The 10,867-nt window shown below is 56.4% G+C and overlaps 1 protein-coding gene across 1 annotated transcript; it reads left to right on the top strand.

Annotated features, from left to right (window-relative positions):
* Positions 1–436: 436 nt before the first annotated feature.
* Positions 437–8,653, top strand: LOC106819177 (retinoic acid receptor RXR-gamma-like). The gene is made up of 3 exons (XM_014823828.1): positions 437–919; positions 8,314–8,438; positions 8,621–8,653. Exons 1-3 carry the CDS (start codon positions 532–534, stop codon positions 8,651–8,653), a joined length of 546 nt encoding a protein of 181 aa, XP_014679314.1. The 5' UTR covers positions 437–531.
* Positions 8,654–10,867: the final 2,214 nt, after the last annotated feature.

Raw genomic sequence — 10,867 nt, forward strand, 5'->3', positions numbered from 1 at the left:
GAGAAAGAATGAGAAAGAGAGAGAGAGAGAAAGAGAGAAAGAGAGAGAGAGAGAGAGAGAGAGAGAGAGAGAGCGAGCGAGAGAGAGAGAGAGATATAGAGAGATAGTTGTAGGCAGAGCAGACACCCGTGCATGTGTGCTAGCTACGGTGGTAGGGAGGGGAGTGTGTGTGCGTGTGCGTGTGCGTGTGCGTGTGCGTGTGCGTGTGCGTGTGCGTGCGTGCGTGCGTGTGTAAGGTAAGGTCGAGACCACGTGCGGTAACAGACGGACGAGCAGGTGCGACGAAACGCCACCTGCCGGCGCGTCCGCATTGAATGGCGCGGGCGCGTGGGGAACGGCTGACATGCGCACAGCAGCGGCGGCCCGTTATTGACCCCGCCGCCGCCGCTGCCGCTGCTGCCGCTGCTGCTGCTGGTACTACTACTGCATGCAGACGCTTGCTCTGTGTCGGCTGCTAGCACCTCAACCCTTTAGCTGCTGCGAGCGCGAGTGTGTGCGCGCCGCTCCCTCCCTCCCCGCGATCTCCCTCCGATGTGCAAGGTGACGGCTTCTTCATCCTCCTCATCCTCATCCTCCGGGCATCCCTCTGCCTCCGCGCGGAAATCGCATCACTACTACTACCATCGCCGTCACTACTACTGCCATCGTCACTACTACTGCCGCCGTCACTACTGCTACTGCTGCTGCTGCTGTTGTTGTGGTTGTGAGACTATGAAGGTGTGCGCGTGGCAGAAACTGAGACGCTGCGTGTGTTGTTGCAGCTGCGAGGGATGCAAGGGCTTCTTCAAGCGCACCGTACGCAAGGATCTGAAGTACTCGTGTCGCGAGGACCGCAACTGCATCATAGACAAGCGTCAGCGCAACCGCTGCCAGTACTGCCGATACCAGAAGTGTCTCGCGATGGGCATGAAAAGAGAAGGTAAGCGGACGGGCGGGTGAGGGTGAGGGGAGTGGTGGGGGAGGGGGAGGGGTGGGGGAGGTGGTAACATGGTTATAATTAACATGTATTATATTATATTATTTATATGTCAGCGAGGGTGCGAAGTGAGGGATGGGGTAACTTAGGGGTCGATGTCGAAAGCTATCCGTTATCTGCATATTATTTACTAAGGCTGACGTTGGCTAAGGTGACATTATTTTACTGGCTAATATCACGCTATTTCACTGGCTAAAGTCGCACTATTTCATTGACTAATGTCACACTATTTTATGTATTAAAGTCACACTATTTCATGTAATAATGTCACACTATTTCATTGACGAATGTCACACTATTTTATGTAATAATGTCACACTATTTCATGTAATAATGTCACACTATTTCATTGACGAATGTCACACTATTTTATGTAATAATGTCACACTATTTCATGTAATAATGTCACACTATTTCACCGGCTAAGCTCTCACCTCTATGGTAGACGGGAGGTGTTTATAGCGGTACTACTGAGTTAGCAGCCTCGTTCTCTACGTCACGGGTTATCAGTAGTAGAACAAATGTCTAACATCGGTGGATCTAAATCTAAATATAATAAATAATAACATTTATATAATATAATAAATCGGTGGATCTAAATCTAAATGGGAAGCGCGAACGTGCGCAATTAGATTTATTTTAGTCGGCTATTTTCTCGGCTTCGTTTCCAGTCTCAGCACTCGCATGCAGAGAGAGATGATCATTTCTCTATTCTAGCCTTTATAGTTGATTGTTTCAACGTCTTATAACAAACTTTGATGATCATTCTCTATTCTAACCTTTGTAGTTGATTGTTCAACGTCTTATACACAAGGTTTTAGCATCATTCTCTATTTCTAACCTTATAGTTTGATGGTTCAACGTCTTATAACAACTTGATGCATCATTTCTTATTCTAACCTTTATAGTGCCAGTGTTTCAACGTCTTATAACAAGCTTTGATGATCATTTCTCTATTCTAACCTTTATAGTTGAGTGTTCAACGTCTTATAACAAGCTTTGATGATCATTTCTCTATTCTAACGCGTAGATTTTGTAGTTCTGTGTTCATCGTCTTAGGCCACGGTGCGTTGTCCTCCACCCTAACGTGTTCTGAGTTACTAATAATCATCGGTTTACTACTAGTCCTTTACATCTCCCTCCTGATATACTGCGTTCTGTTCGGTGTGTGTCTCTCTCTCTCTCTCTCTCTCTCTCTCTCTCTCTCTCTCTCTCTCTCTCTCTTCTCTTCTCTCTCTCTCTCTGCTCTCTCTGTACTCTGGTCTCTGTCTTCTGTCTCTGTCTCTGTCTCTGTCTTGGTCTCTGTCTCTGTCTCTCTCTCTCTCTTTCTCTCTCTCTCTCTCTCTCTCTCTCGTCTCTCTCTCTCTCTCTCTCTTCGCTCTCGCTCTCGCTCTCTCTCTCTGTCCTCTCTCTCTATCTCTCACGCTCTCCGTCTCTCTCTCTCTGTTCTATCTCTCTCCTCTCTCTCGTCTCTCTCTCTCTCTCTCTCTCTCTCTCTCTCTTCTCTGTCTATCTCTCGCTCGCTCTCTCGCGTCTCAGCGTGAGCGTGTAACATGTTACATAGACTTTCCCCCGTAACGTTGTCTATCTAGATTCTAGTCTTTATATCTTTATATTACGGATATATTACCGCAGCCGTTTTGTTTTTGGAAAGGAAAAAAAAGTTTCGCGAAATATGACGGCAAATTCATTCCGTAAAAACAACAGCTGATCACGAGACAGCAGAATTCTGAACAGCGCGGTTCGGCGCGATGTATTTTTTTTAATTTGTGCGCTAATCATTTTTAATGGTAAAATAATATTTTTATTTAACTTAATTGTTACGGTATACCGGTTAATGTTACGGATAGGGTAATGGTTTACGCGGTGGGGCCGCCCCGGCGGGCGGCCGCCGCCGCGCCTGCCAGCGTTGCGAAGCATAAGGAATACCACGCATAAGGAACATTCATTCAAATGATCACTTGGCCCGCTGACAGCTGTGCGCGCGGCCGCGCGCGTGTGTGTTGGTGTGTGTGTGTGTGTGCTCGCGCGCGCGTGTGTGTGTGTGTGTGTGTGTGTGCGCGCGTGGGGTGGTGCGCGCGTGTGTGTGTGGTGTTGCGTGTGCGCAGTCGCGCGTGGCGTTGTGCGCGTGTGAGCGCACCCACCACACGGCACGCACGCACGCGCACACGCACACACGCGGCACACTACAACACACACACACGCGCACACACACGCGCACGCACACATACACACGGCGCGCCCGGGCGCACACACATTACCACGGCGCGCCATACACTCGCGCGCGGGCGCCACACACACCACACACACACACACGCACACCGCAACCACCCCAAGCACACACACACCACCAACACACACACACACAACACACACACACACGCAACACATACACAACACGCCACAATCCCCAGAACAGCTACGTCCGGGATCTACGCGCAATTATAGCAAAGATGCCGGAAATATGAAAAAAACACCACTTTCGTCCCTTCGGTCTCCTCGCTTCGTGAATCCACGCCCGGTTAGTAGTTACAAATGTATCATTTTTTTGTCGTTAAATCCAATCATATCTCGGAATATCGTTTTACAAATAAAGTGCACGGTTCGTGGGTGTGCGGTGTGCTGGCGCGCGCGCGTGCGTGTGTGTTGTGTGTATGGTGTGTGCCGTGCGTGCGTGCGTGCGCGCGCGTGGTGGTGTGCGTGCGGTATGTGTGTGTGTGTGCGTGCGTGGCTGTGTGTGTGTGTTGTGTGATGTGTGTGTGTGTGTGTGCGTGTGTTGTGTGCGTGCGTGCGTGCGTGCGCGCGGCGTGTTGTGGGCGTGCTATGTGTGTGTGTGTGTGTGATGTGCGTGCGTGTGTGTGTGTGTGTGTGTGTGTGTGGTGTGTTGTGTGTGTGTGTGTGCGTGCGTGCGTGCGTGCGCGCGCGTGATTTGTGTGCGTGCGTATGTGTGTGTGTTGTGTGTGTAGTCGTGCGTGCGTGTGTGTGTGTGTGGTGTCGTGTGCCGTGGTTGGTGGTGTGCGCGTGTGCGTTTGGTGTGTGTGTGTGTGTGTGCTGTGCGCGCGTGCGTGTGTGTGTTGTGTGTGTGTGCGTGGTGTGTGCGCGCCGTGTTGTGTGTGTGTGTGTGCGTGTGTGTGTGTGTGTGTGTGGTGTGTGTGTGCGTGCGTGTGTGTTGCGCGCGCGTGTGTGTGTGTTGTGTGGGTGTGTGTGTGTGGTGATGTGTGTGCGTTCGCGTGTGTGTGTTAGTTACGCGGATGGGAACAATTGCGTTTGTAGTCTCGTTCTGATCGTCGTGTAGACGCCTCTCCCCCCCTCCTTGCATCTCCTCTCCCCCTCCTCCCCTCCCACACGACCTCCCTCTCCTTCATCACTCCCCCATTCCTCACTCCTCCCTCCCCCCCTCCTGATCCCTCTCCCCTCCCTCCCCTCTGCATCCTCTCCCCTCCCTCCCCTTCCCACACCCCTCCCTTCCTTCCATCACTCCCATTTCCTCCATCCCTTCCCCCCCCCCTCCTGCCATCCCTCTTCTCCCTCCTCACCCCTCCTGATCGCCTCTCCCCCTCCTCCCCTCATCCACACCTCCCCTCTCCTTCCATCATCCCATTCTCCTCCACTCCCTCCCTCTCTCCTTTGCAATCTCTCCCTCCTCCCTCTCCTCCCAACCTCTCGCCCTCCACACCCCTCCCGCCTCTCCTTCCACTCACTCCCCATCTTCCACTCCCTCCCTCCCTCCCTCCCTCTAGTCTTTCCCTCCCCGCTCGCTCTCACTGCTGTTTCACTCCTCTCACCGCACTATCTCCTGCTCCCTTCCACCCCTCCCCCTCTCCTCCCTTCCTTTCCCCCCCGCCGTGCCCTTCCTCCCCCCTCCTCCTCCCCTTCCTACCCCTTCCTCTATCTCGTCGCCGTTCTCCTTTTAACATTTCATCGCGGAATCAAGCGGCAAAACCCGGGAAGAACCAGGCGCGAAAAATCCCCGGAAAAAAATGAGTAGCACAGTGAGTGGAGCTAGGTTAGTTGTGTGTGTTGGTGGTGGGGCATCCACGCGAGCGTGTGCGTGCTGGTACGTGTGTATATGTTTTTTTCCACTCGGCGCGTGCGTGTATGTGTGTAGGTTTTTTTTCGCGCGTGGCGTGCGTGTGTGTAGGTGCGGGCTCGGTGGTGTAAGCTGAACCCGGCGATCGTGCTCGGAACAGTTAAACCGAACGCGCTCGGATGCGATTGGGGTTTTTTTTTTTATTGGAGAGAGAGAGAAGGTGGGTGGGGGGGGGTATGGATACACGTACGTACGTGCGGGTAGGGCACGGGGTTAGGGTGCGCGTGTATAAATCAATGTGCTCTGTTCGCTTACAGTCACCTTTTGAACGAAGTCCGTTTTAAAAACAATCGGCTAAGAAATAGCGCATCATTTCTCTACCGCCGACGCTCGCTGTTGCTGTGCTGCTGCTGCTGCTTGCTGACTGTGCCTCTTTTTTGTGGGGTTGGCCTCTGATGCTGCCTTGATTTGTGTGAGTTTGGTTGTGATAGCTGTTGCTGCTGTTGATTTGGTTGTGGCTTACTGTTTGTCTACCTTTTTAGAAAGGTCCTGTTCCGATCTTATCTGGTTTTACTATTCATCGTGACTCGAGCAGAAATTGCCCACACGTCGCCATCCCACAGCCAACTATATATATAGATGGACGAGCTAAACAATACACATAGAACTTTCTCTAGTCATCTCTTTAATCCGGATACGCTTTAAGATCCTCTGTTGCTGATCTTCTTGCTTCTGTATGTGATTATAACGGATACTTCACGTGTATAGATAGGTTCGCGCGAGCGCGTAAACTCTCCGCGACCTTTTCGAGCGATAATCCAATTTTATTTTTTTATTTTGCGCGCAAGCGCTCAGCACCGGCGCCGAGGGAAATTTTAGAACGCGGTGAGGAAGGAGGGTGCGGAAGAGGAAGGAGGGAAGGAGGGGAGGAGGAGGGATGGGAGGAGGGCAGGAGGAGACGAGCAGCGGCTCCTCCCCTAATATCCCTCTCCTCCCCTCCACTCCCTCCCTCCCTCCCCTCACCCTCCTCCCCTTCCATCTCCTCCCCTCCCCTCCCACTACCCCGGGTGGATAATTTCATAGGTCCGTGCGAGATACGGACAATCGCTTTATAGCAGTGAACGAAGTTTAAAGCGCGCGGCGGCCGGCGGCAGGCTGTTGTGTGTGAGGGGGGGGCGGGAGTTGACGGGAAGCGGATGTCTCGCACCCCAGCCCACACCTGCCCGTCCTGTGAATGAGTTGACGCAGGTGGCCAAGGGGAGGGAGGAAGAGGGGTCAGGTTCAGGTCAGCTGTACAGCTAAAACGCACACCGCCGTCGGGCAGCGGAGGGGGAGGTGGGGGAGGGGGGGCCGTAAAATTTAAATCGTAAAATCATCGTTCTAGTTATACCGTAGCGGCCGGGCTGTACTTCAAACGGCCGCGCGCCGCCGCCGCCGCCGCCGCGCCGCCGCGGATGCAGACCGTGCGGGAGGCGGCGATGCTAGGAGGCTGTGCATGCAGACGGGAGGCTGCGGAATATTTAATGCAGGGACGCGATCGCGTGCGTTGTGCGTGATTAGCCCAGAATTATTTTGATTTTTTGCTCGATGCGTGCGTGCCTACGTTAGTGGCGTACGTGCTGTGGCGTGCGCGTGCGGGGTGTGGAGGGCCACTGGAGCGTCTATAGCCGCGCTTTCTGCCCCGCCTCTAGCAATATGACGCGCGTGTATGTGTTGTGATGTGCGGTGTGTGCGTGTGCGTGTGCGCTGTTTTGCGTGTGTTGTGCATGTGTGTGCGCGGTGCGTGTTGCCCATGTGCGTAGCGTGCGTGCGGCCATGCATGCCATACCATTGCAAGGGCGGGGCCCGTCCCTCCCCTCTCCGTTCCCTCCCCTCTCCGTCCCTCCCTCTCACTCCCTCCCCCCCGCCTGCCGCCGCTCCGTGGGAAGAAAAGCCACGATAGCTTTCTCGTGCCACGAGCAGTTCCTCTTGTTCCGCGTCGAGACGGTTAACACCTGCGGATGTTCCCGGTTGTTCGACGATGTTCGCGGGACGTTTCGATGAGCGGTTCTCAAGTGTGTGTTTTCTCCTTCTATCTTCAGCGCTGCAGAAAGAAGAGACCAGCAAGTGAGGACCAGACAAAGGTAGGGGCCTTCAACAGCAGGGCGCGGGGCTTCGCGTTTACGAAATCTGGATATCAAAATGAACTGTTCTCTATGTCTCGCCACTCAGACACGCGCCCCTGGCAGCAGCCGTCGCCGCGCCAACAAATTTTCAGGGGACGACGCAATCTTGCGGTTGTCTTACACGTGGGCGGGGGGCGGGGCGGGAGAATGCGGGCGGCCTCTACGGTCCGCTTCGCAGCAGGTGGCGGGGCAGGGGGGCGGGGGTAACAAGGACGTTCGTCATCCCCATCTCCACACAATCGGCTGCAGTGCATATCTTGGTCATTTGATATTCGCTGTGTAAAGCCGCTACCTGTCTAGACATCGCGCCTCTTGGTTTGTGGAGAATAGAGGGGACTCACCCACCCCCCTGTGTTTGGAGTGGGTGCGGTGGTGGGGTGGCGGAGGGCGCGTGTTCCCGTCCTAGTCACTGGCTCCCGCGATAGGGCGGGGTGACGCGAGGCGGTCTGTCACGTGTTTCTTGGTGAATGACCGAGGCGCAGGTGACACGACATTTGTGTCACAAACTCGTGTCGTGACTCCTGTTGTGACACCGTGTCATATGACTCTGTGTCATGCTCATGTTCTGACCCCGTGTCGGACCTGCGTGTTGTGGACTTCGTGTCGTGACCCCATATCGTGACCTGTTGTGACCCGTGTCATTGACCTCAGTGTTCGTGACCTCGTGGTGCTGACCTCGTGTTGTGACCTCGTGTTGGACCCCGTATATGTGGACCTCGTGTCCCCCCCCCTGACCTCGATGTTGTGACTGTGGTCGTGACCTCGTGTGTGGACCTCGTGTCGTGACCCGTTTGTGACTCGTGTCGCTGGACCCCATATCGTGACCTCTATGCGTGACCTGTATCGTGACCCCGTATCGTGACTCGTGTTGTCCCGTGTCACTGAACCTCATGTTGTGACCTTCGTGTTGTGACCCCGTGTCGTGCCTTGTGTCATTTACCTCACGTTGTGACTTGTGTTGTGGACCTTCACGTCGTTAACCCCGCATCGCCCCAACATCGTGGCGGCCACCTCGCCCCCCCCCACACGTGGCGCCCACCTCCGCCCCCCAAGCGTGGTGCCCTCGCCCCCCTCCCCATGCGTCGTCGCGGCCATGCTCGCGTGTGTTTCACCGTCGCTCGTCTGTTCTCTCCGCATTGCAGCCGTGCTGGAGGGAGCGACAGCGCGTGAGGAGAAGAACAGAGAACGAGGTGGAAGAGCACGACGAACCCGAACTCGAGATGCCATCGAGGCAGATCCTCGAGCCGAGCTGGAGTGGTCGCCACCGGTACGGAGACGTACATCGGACGAGCAGGTTGAGCACGCGCGCTCTGGCGGCGGCTTTTTTTTTTTTTACGCGTTTGTGTTGGTGTGTGGGTTGAGTGCGGCCTCTGTGCGTAGCTTATTGCTGATCCCACGTTGCATGCGGTGGGCTGTGAACCGCCGACTTCTGACCGTCTCGTTGCGCAGATGCCATTAGCTAAACTTGAAGCCATCTGGTAACTCTCTCTCTCTCTCTGCTCTCTCTCTCACTCTCTTCTCTCTCTCTCTCTCTCTTCTCTCTTCCCACCTCTCCCTTTTTTCATTTCCTCCTCCTTCCTACTCCGTCTCTCTCTCCCCTCTCGTCTCTCCCCCTCTCTTCCCTCCCTCTCGCCCCCCTCTCCTTTTTCTCTCTTGATGATGCTGAAATGGCATGGGAATCTCGGATGAACGTGTTACAGAGGAGAGGTGATGTTCTTCAGGAGGAGGTGCCACACGATCGCACGCGTTCGGCGTCGCGGCCAACTCATTGCTGTGTGGCTAATGAAGGAGAAACTACGCGCGCGCGCAGAGGAGCTGCGTGGGGAAGGGGCCGCGCGCGCAGAGGGAGCTGCGTGGGAGGCGTCGTGCGCCGCAGAGAGCGGCGTGGAGGGGGTGCGCTGCCGCCAGAGGAAAGCTTGGCTGGCGGGAGGGGTGTGCGCCACAGAGGAAGCCGCGCGCGGAGGGGTCGTGCCGCCGCGCACAGAGGAAAGCTGCGTGGGGAGGGGTGCGCGCACAGAGAAGCTGCGTGGGAGGGGCGCCACAGAGGAAGCCCCGCGCGTGGGGAGGGGTGCGCGGCACAGGGAACGCTGCGGGGCGAGGGGCGTGCGCGGACAGAGGAAGCTGCGTGGCGGGCGTGCGCGCGCACGAGGAAGCTGCGTGGCGGAGGGCGGTGCGCGCACAGCAGGAAGCTCGCGTGGGGAGGGGTGCGCGCACACAGAGGAGCTGCGCGGCGGGAGGGGTGGCGCGCGAGAGGAGCTGCGTTGGGAGGGGGTGCGGCGCGCACAGAGGAAGCTGCGTGCGGGAGGGGGTGTGCGCACACAGAGGAAGGCCGCGCGGGGAGGGGGTGCTGCGCGACACAGAGGAGTGCGTGGGGAGGGATGCGTGTGCACAGAGGAGACGGCGTGGGGAGGCGNGTGTGTGTGTGTGTGTCGTGTGTGTGTGTGTGTGTCGTGTGTGTGTGTGTGTGTGTGTGTGTGTGTGTGTGTGTGTGTGTGTGTGTGTATGCATGTGTGTTCGCGTGCGTGTGCGTGTGCGTGCGTGCGCTTGCATGCATACCATTGCAAGGGAGGGGCCCGTCCCTCCCCTCTCCGTCCCTCCCCTCTCCGTCCCTCCCCCCCGCCTGCCGCCTCCCGTGGAAGAAAGCCACGAAGCTTCCCTCGCTGCCTCCGAGCAGTTCCTCGTTGTTCCGCGTCGAGACGGAACACTGCGGATGTTCCCGGTTGTTCGACGATGTTCGCGGGACGTTCAATGAGTGGTTCTCAAGTGTGTGTTCTTCTCCTCTCTATCTTCAGCGCTGCAAGAAGAGAGACAGCAAGTGAAGGGACCAGACAAAGGTAGGGGCCTTCAACAGCAGCGCTTACGCTTTACGAAATCTGGAATATCAAATGAACTGTTCTCTTGTCTCGCACTCAGACCACGGCGCCCCCTGGCAGCAGCCGTCGCCCGCCACACCCAAAATTTTCGGGGACGACGCAATCTTGCGGTGGTCTTACACGTGGGCGGGGGGCGGGGCGGAGAATGCGGGGGCCTCTACGGTCCGTGTCGCAGCGGTGGGCGGGGCAGAGGGGCGGGGGTGAAAAGGACGTCGTCATCCCATCTCCACACCAACTGGCTGCAGTGCATATTTGGTCATTTGATATTCCGCTGTTAAAGGCCGCTACCTGTCTAGAACATGCGCCTCTTGGTTGTGGAGAATAGAGGGGACTCACCCACCCCCCCTGTGTGGGTGGGTGGGTGGTGGGGTGGGCGGAGGGGGCGCGTGTTCCCGTCCTAGTCACGGCTCCCGCGACGCGGCGGGGCGGGGTGACGCGAGCGGTCTGTCACGTGTTTCTGGTGAACGACACGAGGCACAGGTGACACGACATTGTGTCACAAACCCGTGTCGTGACCCCGTGTCGTGACCGCGTGTCGTGACCGCGTGTCGTGACCTCATGTTGTGACCTCATGTTGTGACCCCCGTATCGTGACCTCGTGTTGTGACCCCGTATCGTGACCTCGTATCGTGACCCCGTATCGTGACCTCGTGTTGTGACCCCGTGTCATGACCTCATGTTGTGACCTTGTGTTGTGACCCCGTGTCGTGACCTTGTGTTGTGACCTCACGTCGTGACCCCGCGTCGTAACCCCGCATCGCCCCATGCGTGGCGCCCCCTCGCCCCCCACACATGGTGCCCCCTCGCCCCCCACACATGGTGC

This window comes from Priapulus caudatus, unplaced genomic scaffold (assembly GCF_000485595.1).
Source record: "Priapulus caudatus unplaced genomic scaffold, Priapulus_caudatus-5.0.1 Scaffold2927, whole genome shotgun sequence".
Lineage (NCBI taxonomy): Eukaryota > Metazoa > Priapulida > Priapulimorpha > Priapulimorphida > Priapulidae > Priapulus > Priapulus caudatus.

Excerpts from the sequence above, each read along its gene's own strand:
- LOC106819177 (XM_014823828.1), top strand. The coding sequence starts at position 532 with ATGTGCAAGGTGACGGCTTCTTCATCCTCCTCATCCTCATCCTCCGGG. Across the intron at positions 920-8,313 it reads GATGGGCATGAAAAGAGAAG|CCGTGCTGGAGGGAGCGACA; the intron begins GTAAGCGGACGG and ends TCCGCATTGCAG. Across the intron at positions 8,439-8,620 it reads AGCTGGAGTGGTCGCCACCG|ATGCCATTAGCTAAACTTGA; the intron begins GTACGGAGACGT and ends CTCGTTGCGCAG.